The sequence below is a fragment of the Labrus bergylta genome, chromosome 5 (assembly GCF_963930695.1).
Source record: "Labrus bergylta chromosome 5, fLabBer1.1, whole genome shotgun sequence".
NCBI lineage: Eukaryota > Metazoa > Chordata > Actinopteri > Labriformes > Labridae > Labrus > Labrus bergylta.
The window spans coordinates 28,967,498-28,987,453 of record NC_089199.1 but is presented as its reverse complement, the minus strand read 5'-3'; the positions used below and the strand labels follow the sequence as shown (position 1 = coordinate 28,987,453).

Genomic DNA, 19,956 nt, shown 5'->3' with positions numbered 1-19,956 from the left:
ATCATTATCATTTATTGTACAATCATATTAAAGTTTGCTCTAAATGTTATGAGTTGTCCTTCTGATTAGTCAGTGTATGACTCCTTTCACATGCAGATAAACTTGTGTGATGCTTTTCCACAAAGCTAGGGCTGAAGAAAATGAAGTGAGGAAGACCCTGTTTCTGACTTGTTTTTAAGGGTTGGGCTTCAAAACAGTTCAGCTAACTTTTTCTAGCTTTGTTGTGAGCAAAACAAAGAAAAATAAATAAAACAACTGATTTGTACGGAAGCTGGAAGGAGATATACACCCATACATTTGATCTCACCCAGTTTACCGTGATAAAGATTATTTTACAGTTTTTTTCTAAAGATCTCAACTTTTGTAATCTCAAGAAAACAACTCTGGGTTTCCCATGTTTAACAGAAACACACAGTCATGAATATCACAGGAAAAGCAGTGTTATCTTGAGAACAAAAACAAAGACAAGCTCGTTGTTATCATGAAAAACATGAGTAAGGCCCCGTGCCCACCTAGTGTTTTTTCCAGGTAGCCGACACTGCTACATTATTTTTTTACTGCATGTTTTATATTTGAGCTTGTTTTTTTACCCGATCAGACACGGAGCAAAGAGGATGCGAGTACAAGACATGATCAGTATGCGGCAAAAATGCAGGGAAAATCGAAAATTTTGACGCCTTTCTGAAAAGTTGAAAGATTTTTTTTAAATTGAGCACTCAAGAGCGGCCGCACAAAAAACGCAGGGCGGTCAGAAGAAAAAAGAAGCTGGGAGCTGCGCTTTTTCTCCAGTCGGCCACTTTCTGCTGCGAACACTCTCTCCTCATTGAAATCAACTGAAAAAAAGACGATGACGCTCAAAATGAAACACTAGGTGGACACAGGGCCTAAAACAAAATGTATGGATGCATGTCCTCTCAGGGCTTCCATAGCTTTATGAGTCTACAGTTGGCAAGAATATGCCAGCTTCAGACTTGCACGAGAATTCGATGATAAAAAAAAATGTTATTTTTTGATGTAATTCTCTTCACTGTCGCTGACCAACATACAAACATCTGTTGTTGGGGCCTCACAAGTGTATATACATAATTTAATGGAGGTGTCCATAATGAAAAGTTTTTCATAACCATTCAGGACGATCCTCTTTTTTGTTTTCAGCAAATGTTGTATCGCTGCAGGATACAGTGAAGGGAAATGTGCTCAAAGGAATCATGACACAAAGGCATGCAAAAGTAATAACATTTAATTCAAATAAAACCATGCAATAGGTCACCATCACCTTGATTAGATTCAACCCTTGTTATAAAATAAACATCCAAATCCATACATTGCGTTCAGTGGGCTATTTTTTGTTGTTGTTTTTTGTTACTGTATGAGAGATGAGATGACTCGGGTTAGCCCAGAGACTGAAGAAACCAAAACTAGAAACCCAAAGAAAAGAAAAGAAAAACGAGAACAATCACAGCTCCTCCTGCCCCACACAGACTACAGTACAGTGGTGATCCTTCACTCAAGCTCTAAGTACGCTCTACGTTCTCTGAAGAAAGAAAAGCACAAAGACCTGTACCCCCTCCCCCCCACCCCCCACCCCCCACCCCCCAATCGCCCTTTAAACTATCCCCCTCCCACTGGCTGCTAATAATCAATCACTATCACAAAGCGCTATGAACCATATGGCACACAGAAGACGAGTCTGAGAACATGAGTGATGAGCCAGTAGTGCCCTGTTGATACATACGCCGCTGAATGTCGAGTAGCAGTTTATCCCCGTGTACCGGACGTGCGCCCGTTTTTAGAGAGGCCCGTCAAATTCACATCGTCGGGATTGCGGAAGCTGGGGAACTTGAGGCTAACCCTGGCTAGGAATCCAAGCAAAGCTTTTTAGGGGGGGTTAATTTTTTTAATCTTTCAGGGGGGGAATCTGTTTCATTATTCTACAAGATGTTTGAAATAAAAATCGGAATGGTCCAAACATTTAACATACTTGTTTTTTTGTTGAGTGGCGAGTTGATACCAGGGACTAACTGTGAAGAATCCTGGCACGCACACACACACACACACATACACACACACACACACACACACAAGACTTGTACACTCAATCAGGTCGTTTGTTATTTTACAATCAGGATGTAGAACACAAAGATAATAAAAAATAACATTAGTAAGATGTACAGTATTCTTGTTCTGTCATAATGAATGGGCACTGGTTGAGGATGTCAGGTTCACCTGCGCACCCTTCCCTCTGTCCAATGGGAGGCCCCCAAGGACGGAAGAGGGAGTGGAGAGTCTTGGATTACATGATGGTTTTGCTTTTTTTTGGGAAAGTGGTAGAATCAGTGTTAAGGATGCTTTTTATATATATGTGTGTGTGTGTGTGTGTGTGTGTGTTCGATAGTGAATGTGTGTGCGTGCGTGTGTGTTTAGCAGGGAGGGAAAGCAGCAGGAGCCTCAGTTGCTGTACATCTGGCCGTCAGGCGGCTGGGACAGTCTGTGGTTGTCTTTTGTCATCATGTGCTGTCTGAGCGCCTGCAGTACCATCCGGAGGTTGTAGTTGCTCTTCCACTTGGTCTGAGGCATCACCGTCTTTATGTCCACCTGAGAGACGACATTAAAATGAAGGCCTCCATTAAAACACTGATCAAATGGCTTCAATTTGTGGAACTGTAGTTTTAGGTTACAAACTTCATCTTCATTTCAAACAAATTTTTTTGAAAAAGAATAATAATAATGAATTCTGGACTTTCTGGGACGTCACCAAGAAAAAGGAAAAATGTCTTAACTGTCTTCCAATTTCTATTGCTTTCAGTGCACAACATGTAGCTTCTGTGCGGCTGTGAAGCTCTTTCTAGTAGCATCTATTTTTGCCATGTGACGTTTACAATCCTAGTAGCTACCGGTACAGTAGTGGAGCTCTCAATCTTGTCTTTACTTGAGGAGTTGTTGCAATCTAATCAATGTCACAGTCCACAAAGTGTATTTACTTAGCACCACTTTCTATGCATGATTAAGACCTAATGAGGGAGAAAACCAGCAGCCTGATCCGCCTTGCTCTGGCTGATTGCAATATGCAATGAATGTGAAAAAAAACATGAGGCCGTGTGCAGAAGGTGGTGGCTGCACCTGTAGTCATGACAGCACATGTCCACGATAAAGCTTTTAGCCCGGTTTACACAAATCTAAGTCGTACCATATACCGCAGGTTTGCAAGGCCCTGTAGCTGCCCGGCGTGCATCTAAACGACGCAGACAGTAAGCCCTTTCTTGCTTTTTACGTACATTGTTTTGTGGTCAATTCTACCAGATCTATACATTTCTACACGTGATGTTTAGTAAGACTGGTTGGTCTGATATCCCACATTGTTTCCTATCATTATTGCCGGTTTTTTTTTAAACATGCATAATGGCTGTAGAGTGATTGTGTAGGTGTTACCCGACACCTCAACATGGTTAAAGTATTAATCAATGCATCAGCTGCAGGAAGTCGAGATGAAAGGAAACAGATGTAAAACTGACGGATAAAAACTGAATAGTTGTTTTTGGCAAAAAATAAGTAAGGAGGGAAATGGTACAAAATAATTTTGATCTAATATTGAGGAATGGGTGCTAGTGTGTTCTTCATACTCACCAGACCATTCGAGCTGTGTACCCCAGTCAGGTTGATCTTGTTCACAAAGCGGATAACAGGGGGGTGGTCTGGGTACTTAGGTCCACATTCGATTTTCAGACTGTAAATCCTGCTTTCATAGACAGTCTGCAGTTAAAGAAGAAGAAGGTTTAGTTTAAAGGGTGAGTCGAGGAGTGTGATCGTGTGTGGTCTCCAATAGCTAAATAATATCAATAATCATTAATTTGTTGATTGAGCTTGACCGTTCAGTCCCGACCTCTGAACATTGGTCGACTAAAATGTCTCCAGTCACGGCCCATGTAAGCCTTGCTCACCTTATTTGATCAAACAAAATGCAAACATTTCCTTTATAAACCACTAACCATTCAGAAAGAGAGAGAGCGAGCGCCACAGAGTGAAAGAAGAGGGAGCGGCTGGTGAGAATATAGCAGCTCAATATTATATTGCTTATTATAATAAACAATGGCGCCGCACAACTCCGCTAGGGTTGCTAATTTCCTATTTGGAGAGGATTTGAGTTGGGATTTTTATTCTTATCCTTTAGGCACTGGCGGTTTCCCTTGTGTGCCAGCTTACCCAACATTTAGGGAAAACGCAAACATATCCTGTTTGTAAGGACAAATCTCGCCACTGGAACAATGTGCCTTGTCTTTTAATTTGTAGCAGGTAACACAGAGTTAGACTCAGTTTAACTTCCAAGAATTTGAATCATGTGTAGCTGAGTAATTGAAACAGCTCCAGTCACCTTACTCAGGACTCAAGTTACTGGGGCAGCTGAATGGGCCCAACTAACAAATGACATGCAAAGCCATGACATCATCGTCTCCCCCCCCACCAGCTGTAAGATGCTTTACAAGTGTTAATGAGTGTTTCAAATGTAATTATTAAGTGAGTTTAAAAAAGTGGGATAATAGTTTGAAATATGTTTTATGAAAAGTTAGCAGACATTCATGTGCCATAATTCCCCTCGTGTTAATACTTTAACTATGTTGTGAAAAATACACATCAGGACATTTGCAGTGAATGAGTTACTTTGAGCCCAAGTGTTAGATGCTTATGCTGTACATATCATGTCTGATAATTACCCCCCTTACTACACCCAATCCTCCTTATCTACCCTACAACTGCAGCGCATCATGTGACACCTCCTGGACCACATGCACTCCATTTTAAGACCTGTTGTCTTTTGCAACACTCCCCTCATCGCAGGCCGCCCCTGTTGACAGTGACGCTGGCATTTTACTTTCTTTCAAGTATTATGTTGGGGAATGTCAATGGCTTTGGGAGTGGCTCACCTTTGCCGGACCGATGATCATGCCATTCCAAGAAGTTAGCGTCATGTCTTCATCATCTGCCAGGCCCCAGCTCACGGTACCATCTCCAACTCCTTTCTGACCCTCCTCCAGTTCTTCTAGCAGCCGAAAGTTGCGGGGAACTGTAATGCCTTCAAACATAGAAAAAAAAGGGACGGTGAATACAACTTTATCACGACATATTTCTCAGTACAAACGTTGCTATCAAAAGATATGCTCACATTTGCTGCATCATCAAATGTTTTGATTCCACTTTTAAAAAGATACAATCTCTGTTCTGTTTTTTAATGATTGATGATATTGAAAAGTACCAACGCTACTTCTAAATCAACTTAGACTGTGTGTGTGTGTGTCTGGGAATCTGCTTCCAATTTCTTGACATTACCCAATATTTGGTGCCAAGGACTTACATTTTGTTACTGTGGTATCAAAACCGGTATCAATATCCTTAGATTTTTAATTGAATCATATCAAAGTTAGCTCTTAACAACTCTAGCTGAAAGGAGGCTCATCTTACAACCACGTTTTCTGACTTATTACCCCCTCAGGCATGAGCTGCTGAAGGTCTTTCATCCTGAATGGTCACCCTCCAGGTTACCTGTTCTTCAACATTTTTCCTAGTGCATTTATCCGTTTCATTCTTGAAGCACAGAAATAATTCTACTTTCTTGTATCAGCTTGTCTGTGAACAATGAATTCCATTTCAAAAGCACGTTCAGGGTTGCTCCTTTTATTTTAATGCAGCTTTATGCAGTTCTTACCGGTGCTGAATAGGTAGAACTTTTCCTGCGGCAATTCTGCTGGTTCACAGCCAAAATAAGATTAAAATATCTAAGTCTCAGTATCTGTCTTAGATATCAGTCAGTATCTGTCCAGACAGAAATATATACAAAAACTACACAACACCTACAAAAAAAATGAGCTCACTGTAAAAGTTACAATGTGTTGAAAATCCTTAAATCCCACATTACAGGTGCAATATTTGTTTCTATTTGCACATAAACACACACACAGCTGCAAGAAGACCCCTGTGTGCTATTTAATTTTGCACATCTACTCGGTGCAACAGTCAAAACGTAGACATTAATCATGTTCTGCTTCTAGCCTCTCTTACAATTAATTCATTTTTGAAATTATACGCTGCTTCGTCGGCGGCGTGTGAATGAATAGAGCCAGTCACCACTTCACCCAGCAGCCTCTGCCATCAGTGTGTGAATGTGAAGCTGTGACCTGCGGTGTAAAAAGAGCTTTGAGGAGTCAGAAGACGAGAAAATAAATAATATACAAATCCACTTTCCTTTCAAAGTTTTAGAAACCATCATCATATGAAGTTAACACCCCAAACTGTAAGATATAAAACTCTCATGACGCTTTAACACTCTGAACATCCGGGTCTTCAATGCTCATTTCTAATACTCTGCCTTAAACCTGGTTGATAATCACTTTGTTCACACTCCTGCTTAATGAACCTACATTCTACCAACACACACAGAATGTTTCATGTGTTTCAGTTTGAGAAACGAGGAGAAACTTGGCAGCAGGCTCCGTTTCGGTGCCGTTTCTTCCGGTTTGCGGTGACTCTCCGGTCGCTGAGAGAAGCTAACGTTACCTTAGCACCACAACTTCATCATCACGGGCGTCACCGCGCACAGAACACAGTGTACCGAACACACCGGCAACAACAGCGGCCTGTCGTGTGGATTTAATCCTCACGTAGCTGTTTATGTTCCCGAAAGGCTTCACGGCGCCTGATTTTACATCGAGGACAGCCGGTTGTTTCTCAAACACAGTGGACTAGCTTCCTGAGCTAACGAGCTAGCTAGCGGCGTTAATGACAGAGGTGGTGGGGGGGGGAGGTTTCTAACTCTACGGTCAAAACTCCCCGTAATTGTTTAACTTTGACGTCGTCATTATGTCGTGTTTAAAATCGTGCCTCTATAGCGAAAAACAACGAAAATAAACGGTTTAAACTGCCGCTTGAGTCGACTTACCTATTCTGGCGGCGGCCGCCATTTTTTGTCTGTGCCTCACGGAAGCGCGCACGCAACTATCATGATTTGCGCGCGTCCGCGTTTAGAAAGCGGAAGCAGTGCGTGCGTGCGCGCTCTCTCTCTGGTTTTAGTTTGGGTTTGTTTCTATTTAATTTAAATATTTATCAAAACGTAATGCACAAAAATAACTTTGCAGTTTTTTTTATTGTATTTTAACGTATCTGATGAAATGTGTGGTGTGATGTCTTCAAGCTGTTGTGGCACTGTCATTTCCTGTGAAGGGTTATTACAGGATCCATCTATCTAATACGTTGATCTAAGTCCCTTCCTGGTGGACTCACTGTTATTGTTATGCATTTAAAGCGTTATTTCCTTCTGTAATAAGCTTCTATAGCAGGGGTGTCCAAAGTGCGGCCTGCGGGCCATTTGCGGCCCTTGAGGGGATTTTTCTGCGGCCCGTGACTTCAAATAAAGAATCAGAAGATTTTGGGAGGCCTTGATTAAGATTGGCACATTATCTTATTTTTCTTTTTCATGTTAACAAGGGCTGAACAATATTCCTAAAATAGAAAATGTTCAGTAACATGTATGTTGTTGTAGATGTTTTTTAAATCTACAGCTTTTACTATTTAAAAAAAAAACATGTGCAAAGTTTTTGCAAACAAGCGGACTGTTGTTTAACCATTTAATGACCTGAGCTAAATGCAGAAAGCTTTTTCCAAAAAAAATGATCCACGTTACAGGTTTGATTCTGAGAAAAAAACAAATAAAGTAGAACGAAGAAATCAAAATATTTGATTTCCTTTTATTAAAGGGTTTCTTTAGCGAGCTTTTTGATTCTGATCTACAAAGACTTATTTTTTCAACTATATTTTAAAAAACAAAACCTGTGGCCCGTGAGCGATTCTAACACAACAATTTTGAAAAGTAAAAAGTTTGGACACCACTGCTCTATAGCCTACTTATTCAAAGTAGGATACATCTTTATCAAGTTAAACTGCGCCTGTTGGTCTCGCTTTTGCTGTTATTCTCTTTCAGTACTAGCTCATTAGTCGGGCTGAACATACAGAATTTAAAATAGAATTATATTTTCTTTCTACAACATGAAATCACAGGCAGCCCTGTGCACAAAATGCGGAGGTACTCAGGTGCTTATTGGAAGTGCAGGTCGCCATCTGGTGGAAAATAGGAGTGGTGCAACATCACTTTTTTTAAATCCATGTTTTCTTCTTGTTTTTCTTGGGTTCTTATGATGGTTCTTATAATGGTCGGGTTATATATGTCTGTTCTTCTGTGTTTGGTTTAGTTTGTTCTTGTTTTTGCTGATTTAGTTGCTATTGTAGTCAAGTAATAGTTTTCACTGAAAATGGAAAGAAAGAGAAGATCAGTATTCAAATCTTGATAGAGACTCAGAATGAATGCATACTTACATAATGTTACTAAAAATTATATTGTGGTAAAATGTATACTTATCTTTTTGGGGTAGAAAGTTTACAGTGTATGTCCTGTCCTGCGCTGTCCTGGTTCTCAGTCTCTGGTCTCATGTGGTCCTCAGGTAGTGTCCTGGTTCTCAGTCTCTGGTCTCATCTGGTCCTATGGGAGTATTGTTCTCAGTCTCTGGTCTCATCTGGTCCTCGGGTAGTGTCCTGGTTCTAAGTCTCTGGTCTCATCTGGTCCTCGGGTAGTGTCCTGGTTCTCAGTCTCTGGTCTCATCTGGTCCTATGGGAGTATTGTTCTAAGTCTCTGGTCTCATCTGGTCCTCGGGTAGTGTCCTGGTTCTAAGTCTCTGGTCTCATCTGGTCCTCGGGTAGTGTCCTGGTTCTAAGTCTCTGGTCTCATCTGGTCCTATGGGAGTATTGTTCTAAGTCTCTGGTCTCATCTGGTCCTCGGGTAGTGTCCTGGTTCTAAGTCTCTGGTCTCATCTGGTCCTCGGGTAGTGTCCTGGTTCTCACTCTCTGGTCTCATCTGGTCCTCGGGTAGTGTCCTGGTTCTAAGTCTCTGGTCTCATCTGGTCCTATGGGAGTATTGTTCTAAGTCTCTGGTCTCATCTGGTCCTCGGGTAGTGTCCTGGTTCTCAGTCTCTGGTCTCATCTGGTCCTCGGGTAGTGTCCTGGTTCTAAGTCTCTGGTCTCATCTGGTCCTATGTGTAGTGTCCTGGTTCTCAGTCTCTGGTCTCATCTGGTCCTCGGGTAGTGTCCTGGTTCTAAGTCTCTGGTCTCATCTGGTCCTATGGGAGTATTGTTCTAAGTCTCTGGTCTCATCTGGTCCTCGGGTAGTGTCCTGGTTCTAAGTCTCTGGTCTCATCTGGTCCTCGGGTAGTGTCCTGGTTCTAAGTCTCTGGTCTCATCTGGTCCTCGGGTAGTGTCCTGGTTCTCAGTCTCTGGTCTCATCTGGTCCTCGGGTAGTGTCCTGGTTCTAAGTCTCTGGTCTCATCTGGTCCTATGGGAGTATTGTTCTAAGTCTCTGGTCTCATCTGGTCCTCGGGTAGTGTCCTGGTTCTAAGTCTCTGGTCTCATCTGGTCCTCAAGTAGTGTGTGTGTTTATAGTTGTCGTATAAAATGATAAAAGTTCTCCTCTTCTTGTCTCTTCTTATCCGGCTGGTCTGGTCCTCAGAATTAGAAATACAGTAAGAATCCCCCCCCATCCCCCCCGTGTCTTACATAAAGGTCAGCGCTAAGAAATAAAGAAATGTGCAAGACGCACCAAAAATCCCTGACCTGAGTACCACCACCATGACGACATAAACTATATACATATTTACAATAAAAACCCTCAGGTTCTCGTTATGGGGCATCATGGGGTCCTGGTGGAAGACAATGGGGCAGTGCTAGTCCTGCCAGACGCAGAGACCAGCCTTCCGAGGTCACAATAATCCAGCTGTTAACGTTCCAGATACTAAATCCAAATAGGAGAGACCACTTTAGTGGAAAAATACTATCTGTCTGTTGCCTTCGCTTGACCTTAAAAGATTAGGATGTTCGTGCGTCATTTAGCAATTAGAAACAGTTTCTCTGCATGGCCTTGGTCTGTATCTCCAAGAGGAACACTCCTCAGGATCTGGGTACAGCATGATCCTAAATCAGTTCCCTCTGAACACGGGACTTTCTGTTGGTGTTCCTCCGTACCAGGTGCCTTATAGAAAGAAGCTTGCATAGATAAATCACCAGGCAAACTAGCAGAGGGCGTAGTCACTAGGGCAAGCTGAAACCAATGACGATGTATCACTCATGTATATGCAAAATACCTACACCCTGTGAAAGTATAAATATGCTCTGAAACCGGGACTGCCCCGGGACTCTTTGATGCACTTGTGACTGACAGACAAAATACTTTGACTTGAGATCTTTTATTACCAACAGAAAAATCCACAACACCACAAGCTGCTGTCCCTGTATCTTCCTGTTCTTCTTTTATCAACCTCTTCATCCTCCTCGTCCTCTTACTTCTCTGTAGTCGATCAGTTGCGTTGTTGAAATGAAAAGGATAAGCTCTCAATGAAGAAACTCCTCAACCAAATTGTTCCCTTACTGATGACTTACTTACCCACCCCATGGCCCTAGTGGCCAGTGTAACCCAAACCGCCAACTTTAACAGACCCAGACTCCATTCATGCGAGCTTCCAGGGTAGTGTCAACACTGATACAACCTTAAGCAAGTAAAGTGAAGCCTAAATTTTGTGATGAGTCCAATTTATAAAATACAGTCACAGCTTCCCAAAGCTCTCTCCAAGTTGCCATCATGAGCACACACAGGCCAGTGCAAAGAAATCAAGAAATGTGCAAGAAGCACAAAAATCATTGGCCCGTGTGCGACCACCACAAAGACATAAACTATATACATGTGTAGGACCTACGATAGAAAACCCTCAGCCAAACATGTTCTTCTGATAGGAGAGCTTGTATCCAGGTAGAAGTCCATAAGCTGAATCCTCAAAGGCTCAAAAAGCTGCATCAGGTCAAATATCCTTCACAGTCTCAAGCATTTCATTGGTGGAGACTGGCTGCTGCTGCTGCTGCTCTCATCCTCTGAAGCCTTCCACTTCTCCTGTGTGGGAGTCCGTGCATACCTTCGCGACTTCCTGAGAAAACGACAGAGGACCGACATGAGGATGTGTCCGTCTTTACTGTAGTCAGTTACTCTCCAGCGGTTGGGCAGCTCGGTGCCATCAGAGGCGTATACAGTGGAGATGACTCTGATGAAAAAACGGTCATCGACCTTCATGGTAGAGATGTGGTTATCCCGGTCGACCATCAGGGTCGCAAAGTCCATCTTCTCGGGAAGCACTGGAGTCTTCATGGTTGGAGGGGGAGGGTTGGATCCTGCAGGAGGCGCCATCACACCAGCTGGAGCCTCCATCAAAGGAGAGTGGGTGTTCTCTCTCAGACAGGGATCTCCAAAGGGTGTGGTAATCAGGCGAGCTTTGATGAATCCTTCAAATTGATAGGATGGGTACTCCCTTGAACCAGTGACCAGGTCGTGGTACAGGCTGAAGATGGACAGGCACAGGGCGTCAGTGTCCATAAAGCTCAGAGGTCTGTTCCTCAGGTTTGAAGCAAGCATCTGAAGAACTCGTCCTGGCCTCAGCAAATCTTCAAAAAGCAGAGCAAAGAAAATAGGAAAACGTCAGTTACATGTACTCTTGACAGGATTGTGCATACATGACAAACGCCTATGAATCTGTGAACTCGTCTTTTTTAGCATAACTCTTCATGACCTACAAAAGACCATCGGTGAAGAGATTGATCATTACTACATATTTATTTGAATGCCTGGTACTGCTGCGACTGGGTACTAGGCATCAGACGAGACGATTAAACAGAGAGATGAAACAGAACACCACTCTCACATGTAGAGGACAGCAATGATATAAAACATACTGCTTTGTACACAGGGGTTGCAAAGATGGACACGTGTTACTAAAAGATCCTCACAGCAGCTTTAAAATGATCACGTTTTGAGTTATTTTTTTAGACTGTAACTAAGATTCACTGGAATTCTATTTTACCATTTAAGTATTTTCAGATTGAAGCTTTATTTTTTGTCTGATATTGGACAAACATACAACAGAGGATTAGGGCCATGTTAAAAAAAATATTATTTTTTTAAATTTCAAGACTAAACTCATAAATTTTTTACTTTAATCTCGAAATTTAAAATACAATTTTTTTTTAACGTGGCCCTAATCCTCCGTCGTACAAATGGTCACAAACTGTGTCTTAAATCATTTCTTGGAACATTTTAATTACAAAATACAAATTTCTTTCCCTGTAATTTATCACACACTGATTAATGATTTAGCAGAAAAAATCCTTAGACATACATTTATATTTATTAAATTTAATAAATGTCATTATCTGGCTTGTGGCAACAAACGACAGTAAATAGGAGATTTTGTGACCAACAAGGTTAACAAAAATTGACGATAAAATGTCACAATTATGATCAAACAAATTCTCTTTCAATCATTTTACAATAAAAAGGCTTAATTTGTGATGTGTTACCATGACTCTCATCAAGCACGTGCTTGATGCCCAAGGTCAGCAGGTACTTCTCACGGTGTAGTCCAGTGGAGGCCATTGTTTTCGACACTTTTAATAGTTCCTGAAGATGTCCTCTGTCCGCAGAGCTTTTAACCCGGGTTTTTTCTTTTAATAATTGAAAACTTTTTTCCACAGGTGAAGATTTTCCACTTTTTCTGAATCTTTTTCTGAAGAAAGAATTTAGAACTGAGGTCTCTGAATTGTTTTTGAGCAATTCAAACCTTCCTTATTACCATGACAACCAGTGGCTCATTAGTGAAAAGGGTTTTATCAGCCAGATTTACCTACAGACATAATATCAGTGATTAAACATTAAACTTCAAGCTTTCTTTAAATTTCATTCCAATATTTGACACTTAATATTTATTGTAGAAATAAATAATTTAATGGGAACAATTTCACTTTTTTTTTTACCTATTTATTTGCTATAAAATAATCGACAGATAGCCTATAGCCTAAGTATGGCCAAGTAGGTTTAGGCTATATGTGGTTTTAACACAAATTAGTAAAATGATATAGCCTAGGCTTATAATCATTTGCACATATTTCAAAATGATGTTCTGTTGTGGTGCTTTACCATGTCTGTGTTGGATGAAATTAGAAAGAGACTGAGATGTTATTATTCTTATAAAAGAGTTAGGCTACTTGATACTTTGAAATAACAGTATCAATATTAAAAACAATAATATGATTTGCTCTATCTTTTGGAAATTGAAAAGAAGTTAAAGACAGTAAATGTTTTGGATGTATGTATGTAATGGTAAGCCTCACCCGGCCACAGAGTCTAACCTGATTCTTTTTTCCTGTTGTAAAGACATTCCCGAGGTTCGGACAGACGCCTTCATCTTTCAAGCAGAAGACTGGTGAGTCTCTTCCTGGGTCCATGTGGGACGCAAAGTTTAAAGTACAGGTTACAGAAGATTCCAGAAATACTATATCATCATTATTCAACATGGATTCATATCTTCCCTCTCCCTAAAATAGTTGTAGGAGTTGCTTTACAAATGGCCACACGGTGGTGCTATTGGATCTGGAACCTGGAACCTTTTTATCTCCAATAGCCTGAGTCCAGAGATCCAGAGATGCATGTTGATTGTGCATGCAAGGAACGGTGGTGCATGAAGGTGAAATCCAAAAGAAACAGGAGAATAATGGAGGCAGAAGTTGGGGCAGTGAGAAACAGAGTTGATCTGGCAGTGAGGTGGAGGAGAAGCCCAGGGGTCATACTCACAAAGCCTCCTTCACTCCTAGTGACAAAATTCTTAGAATCAGGACGTTTTCTAAGAATTTCCCCGTAAAGCAAGGACAAGATCCCTTTAAAGATGAAAGTTATTCACAAAAGTGTCTTAGCCCCATAAGAGAGCTCCTAATGTGTCAAACTGTGAGGAGTAGTGAGGAGGACCTTTAACTGGATGAGGAATTTCTCAAGCTGAGGAGAAAATGGAGAAATGTTCTTTAAACACTACATGAAGAATATTTCTGAACACTCAGAAATTTAAAATTATTTGTGCAGAAATTTCGGTGCAAAGTGAGACATGAATGTTGAGTTCCTCTCCATGTGATTACCTCCACAGGTGCATCCAATCACTAATTAAGGCTCTTCACATTTTGATGTAACTCTCAGCATGTGATATCAAACATTTTGTAAGATATATACATCCTACAATTTATCACACAGATGCTTTTTTCATAGTGTTCATAATTACACAATTTCTGACTATCTCTTGTAATCAAGCACACACACACACACACACACACACACACACACACAGAGCGAAAGAGGAAGCCTTCTTGCTGGGATGAGGCAGAGGGCGTGACATCTAGTAGTGGGGTTGGCAACTCTGCTAGTTTTTTCTGCTAGTACTTTCTCTTCACTGACTGAAATCTGCCTGACACACAAAAACCTTCTGACAAATAATGTCCTCCATCACGGCCGATTTCTGGGACCCTGAATCCTTTATTGCCTTTCAAATAGAGGATTAGGCTGAGCATCATTTTTAATTTAAAGATTAAAACGAAATAACTACTCAGGTCGTTGATTTTAAGTTTCCCACAAAGATCCTCCATGAATTAGAGCTGAAATTAGAGTGTCTGTCACTGTTTGGGTATGTGGTAAATTTGCATATTGGGAGGGGAGGGGGTTGCCCTCTGACCCACTCTCACCCACTCCTCCCCCAGCCATCCATCGCCCACCAGCCATACTCCCACCCTCCATCCCCCTAATCCCCCATCCCATCCCAGGCTGCCCGCCCGCCCAGCTCCTCTCTTAAGACAAGTTGGTTCTCAGAAGTAACGAGAGCCCTGTGTGTGTATGTATGTGTGTGTGTGTGTGTGTGTGTGTGTGTGTGTGTGTGTGTGTGTGTGTGTGTGTGTGTGTGTGTGTGTGTGTGTGTGTGTGTGACTTTGGGGATGAATGGTGCAGTGTTTTTCACAGGGACATGAATACAGTGTGTTGCTGCAGACAGACAGACACGTTCATTCACACGACAACTTTTTCACTTTTCAGACTCACTTTCCTCTCGCCCTGCGATGAATGCAGGTCTGTGCTGAGAAATACAAACTCAAAATCCTCACAAACAGCCTCACACTCGTTTTCCTGGGTAGGGATGTAAACTTTTCGTAAAGTCTATCACCCCCCAATTTGGTGTTTTGTATGAAGAATGCCACGGGTGCCTTTAAGTGGTGAAGATAACAACAACATAATGTTTCTCATTATTTCAACAAATTTATTTTTGTGCCTTTATTGTAGAGATACGACAGTGGATAGAGTCAGAAATCACGGAGAGAGTGGGGAATGACGGGAAAGGAGCCACAGGTCAGATTTGAACCTGGGCCACCCTTTGTACATGGGCGCGCGCACTAACCCGTACCCCACCAGCGCCCTTCACCAAATTTCCTGGTTGTTGTAGTTTTGGTGGCATCATTTCTCCTCTCAAGCTCAAAGGTCTGTTAAACAGATTCTCCACTAATATGCACCTCCTGACTTGTATGTGTGTGTGTGTGTGTGTGTGTGTGTGTGTGTGTGTGTGTGTGTGTGTGTGTGTGTGTGTGTGTGTGTGTGTGTGTGTGTGTGCGTGTGTGTGTGTGTGCGTGTGTGTGTGTTTCCACTGTAGGCGGTATATTTGGAGAAGTTCTAAAGAAGACAAGGCAAGTTTATTTGTGTCGCACATTTCAACAACAAGGCAATTCAAAGTGCTTCACACAAGACAAAAGCATCATGACAGAGGAAAGAAAAGAAAAATAGAAAATTTAAAAATCACTGGAATCATTAAATTTGAAAATATGTTCAAATAAAAATAATTCAAATGAAATTAATTGAAATAAATAAAGTAAAAGCTGTAATGTACTTGTTACATGTTGTAGGGATGCATGATATGATATCAGACCTGTACTAATATGACAATGTTTCATCAGCTTCTCATACCAACACTGTGTTCACTGAGAGCCGATGTCTTATATCAAATCCTTTATCTGCTGTGAAGAAGCGTTACCTTACATGCTGTGTGTCAACATCACGAGGCAGTAAGGATAATCAATGAGGATGAAATGGAACTGATTGTTTAACTCGTTCATAGATAAATACTGCTGAATAACGGCCTTGAAAGCTTTACACCAAACACATGTGAAGTTTTTGTAAAGGTACATGTGGGAATCTCATATCTCATAAATCTCATATATCTGGCAGTTCTGATCTCTTAGAGCCTCTCTACACGGTGCAGTGGATTGTGGGAATCTTTGCTGCATGAAATCACAAAGATCTGAGTGTTTGCCGTCCAGAATCTAAATGTTGAAAATGTGATTTTATTGTATATTACAAGAGGTTTTCTTCCCTTTACTCCGGGCCAAATCAATAACAACTTACCCCAACCTGACACAGACTTTATCCAGCCTCATGGTCAACGTTACATTAACTGTTTTATGTGTAATGGCCGAGGAACTTGAGGAGTTATGTTTTTTACACTGCACACTGTGTGTAATTTATACTTTAACCTTCATCATGCACAACAAGCGCGTCCGTTCAACCCTTTGTCATTTTTCTTTGCATCTTTAGGTCGATATTTGATCTCATATTTCTTATATACATTTTATTTCTTTGTATTTAAGTTGCTTCTTGGTCGACTTTAATATCTTCATTCTGCTTTTGATGCAAAAACTTCTGATGTTATCTTATGATTTGTATACAAAATGAACCTATAACTTGAGCCAAATTAAGTTTGGCTAAATGTCATGAATTGATTAAACGTACAGCTCTATTGGCTGTATGATCACATGCTTCTGTTTGGTAAACACAGCCTCTGTGATTCAAGTATTTTCTGAAATGTTTTCATTCAAACATGTTACAACTGTCCTAACAGAGTGCAGAGCAGATCCCTCGTTTGTTGTCTTGTCCTTGAACTGGGGGGGGATTAAAAGAGTGATATTGGCGGGTGAGGCTGAGTGATCTTTGAAGTGAGTGTGACTTATCCAGCCTCAGTTTAGCTTCATTACAGAAGAATTAAAAGAGGGGAGATAAAAGGCTTCTTTTCAGAGGAGGGGACAAAGATACAGAGAGAGAGAGAGAGAGAGAGAGAGAGAGAGAGAGAGAGAGAGAGAGAGAGAGAGAGAGCATCCTGTAAGGGTTTTGTGATTTCTGTGTGGTCTCCATTGATATGCATGTGATGTCTCCGATCATGACACGTCCTCTGTAAATGGGGGGGGGGGGGGGGGGGGGGAGGGGGCAGGCAGATTAAAACTCAACAACATCATTGATCATAGGAAGTATGTACATCTTACATTCCAGCCATTCCAGCTCGATGCTTAACGAATGTGTGTTTCTAACTTCATTATAGCTTCAGGCTGATGCAAAAAATCTCATTAAAAAATCATCTCTTTGATTTCTTTGTGTTAGTAGAAACACAAAAGTCGTTTTTTTTTAAGCTTGCAAATGCATCCTCAGGGGTCTATGAGAGAAGGAAGCAGACGTCAAATATACTTAAATAAATGTATCTACACTGTTGCATGTCTGCTTTAAATGAGACAGTAGACGTATCTCTCTCTTAACAAATGGTTAAGTTGTAAAAAGGTTGATTGTGTAATATTTTATTTATAAAAAAGTGTGATAAGAAACTTTAGGGGTTCAAAGATGACAGCTCTATGGGATGCATTTCTCCAGTTGGCCAGAAGGGGTCTGCCATGCACCAGTCATTTTCTATGGGCTAATGATGCCTTCACATACTGTGGGAAATATTGCATTTACACACTGGTACATTGGTGTACAAATACATATAGTTAAAGTCTACAACTTAAAGTAAGTTTTATTAAAAGATATTTCTGGAGCAATTTTTGCCTTTCTTGGACAGCTGAAGAGAGACAGGACGTGTTTAGGAAAGAGAGTGGGCGATGACTTGCAGTTAAAGGGACGAGGTCAGATTCAAACCCACAGCCAGCGCTATGAGGACTGTAGCCTCTGTACATGAAGTGTGAGATTTAACCGCTAGGCTATCTGGCGTTCCCAAGTCAGTATGTTAATAAAGAAATGCGACGATAGAGTCCATTGTGCTCTATGTGTGAACTTGCTGCCATGCAGTATATTTAGCTGTATTGTTGTTATTATTGTGCATTATCAACAGTAGATGCAGAGGTGCCTGTATTATTTTTAAAGCTTTAGTTGAGTTGAAACTTTATGTTGGTACAAATGATGTCCTTTACAAAGGTTCACGGATCTGGCTTCATGTAGGCCTGCAGGAAACGACAAAAATTTGCGATTTCGGATGACATTGTTCAATATTCAAATAATGATATGAAAAATAAAAATAAAGAGTGTAAGCTTTAACTCAATCTCTATGTCTTTGTGCAGTTCTTCATGTTTTTTTTTTTACAATACATTTGTTTGAAACATGTCCCTCCTTAATCTTCAATACATCCAAAAAAAATAAGTTTTTTCTTCCTGAACTTAATTAATTTCTTATTTTTTTTATGAATTGGCATTCATAAATCTGAGGTAGCTGTATCAAAATGGTGTGAAAGCGTGGACATTATGCCAAGGTTTCCATACAAAAGGCTACCTATGTATACAACATGTCCCTCCTGAATGCAAAATAAATCTGAAATAATCCCCCCCCCTCATTTAAATCTGATAGTTTTTTTTTGCCCCAAAATGGTGTTAAAGCGTGGACATTGAGCCCATGCTTACACCCAAAAGATTCAATGTACACATGCTGACGGTAAAAAAAACCATTGCTTGACGATGCTGCACGGAAAGTTTTTTTAATTTATTGCAGAGAATTCAGACTTTCATGATGTTTTCATTGTGAAAGTTGACATCGAGATAACAATAAAATCGCGATTAATTGCGCAGCCCTAGTTTCGTAAAGCTTGCATGGTTGTAAAAACAGAACAAAAAAACGAGGTGTCCGTGAACGCAGCACGCTATATCCCCCTTTGCCAAACCCCCTTTTTACGCCTGTGGAGAGCTGGCCGCTGAAAGCCCCAAATCATTGCCACCACCACTTACCGGCTACATGTGGGGGGAGAAACCTGCTGGGCTAAACCGAGCAGAGGACACAAAACTAAAAGCGGGACTTTCTACTGCACGGAGTAACTGCACTGATTTTTCCTTTTCTGCAGAAAGGTGTGTAAGCCAGGCAAAGTTGGATGCCTGAGAGGAAAAACCTTGCAAGTCTGGACTGAATGGCGTTGGAATTTGTGATCTCGTAACCTCGAGAAACAACGTTATCGTTCCCGGCTCATTTTGTGTGTGTGCTTTGGGAAAAAAAGAAAGAAAAGAAAGCACCGGTTCCGGACTGATTGGATACATTTAATGAAAACGGTGAAAGTAGTTTCCTGAGGAGTAACAACCCGCGTTTGGAGCAAGTGACTGAAGAGTTCTCAGAGCAAGGTGAGTTTACAGACTGGGGCTGTGTTAGTCCTCTCCGCTTCACTGAACAGGAACTACTTCTGTTGTTATTTATCAGGTTAAAATGTATTTCATTTGCGTATTTTTGTCAACTTTCCCCCCCTGAGTGACCTCCAGTTTCTCTCTTTTTTTATAAGCAATAATCTTGTAACCTTAAATGGCAACTTTTCTTTTATAGAAAACCCCCCGTGTTAAAGTTAAAGACTTGACAACTTTGATTTTTGCTCATGCTTTCCCTCCTAATTACTGGAAACGCCAATTTAGCGCAGTGTGCTTTACGCAAGGTAACCAACTCATCCATAACACCCCCTCGAGGCGTCGTCGCTCCAGGCTATAACTATGTTCATGATGCTTTTGGAGGTGTAGACTCAGTTTAACGCTTCTTTTTTTTTAAATCTCGAAGTGACCTTGAAAGAAAATTCACACTGCCATGGGACTGACCCAATCTCTAAAACTTCAGTTTTTTCTAAACAGAAACAAAAACATCAACTTTTGAGTGAGACGCCAAACTCGTCCCTGCATCTGTCTGACAGACCTAGTCCACTTTATTCTAGTGTATTCTTAATTTAGCAGATTATGTCTCCTGTTTTTTT

At 41.0% G+C, this 19,956-nt stretch overlaps 2 protein-coding genes across 4 annotated transcripts in view; one reads left to right on the top strand and one right to left on the bottom strand.

Annotated features, from left to right (window-relative positions):
• Nucleotides 1-1,222: 1,222 nt before the first annotated feature.
• On the bottom strand, nucleotides 1,223-7,044 carry ube2v1 (ubiquitin-conjugating enzyme E2 variant 1). The gene is made up of 4 exons (XM_020639555.3): nucleotides 6,929-7,044; nucleotides 4,920-5,068; nucleotides 3,625-3,750; nucleotides 1,223-2,595 (listed from the first exon to the last, which is right to left on the bottom strand). Exons 1-4 carry the CDS (start codon nucleotides 6,948-6,950, stop codon nucleotides 2,449-2,451), a joined length of 444 nt encoding a protein of 147 aa, XP_020495211.1. The 5' UTR covers nucleotides 6,951-7,044; the 3' UTR covers nucleotides 1,223-2,448.
• An 11,908-nt stretch (nucleotides 7,045-18,952) lies between these two features.
• The window catches only part of plxnb1b (plexin b1b), a 109,533-nt gene continuing 108,529 nt past the window's right edge, over nucleotides 18,953-19,956 (top strand). For all 3 annotated transcript variants that reach the window (XM_065955370.1, XM_065955371.1, XM_065955369.1), the window contains exon 1: nucleotides 18,953-19,345. The gene's annotated coding sequence lies outside the window, so the exon portion shown is untranslated. The remainder of the gene's footprint in view (nucleotides 19,346-19,956) is intronic.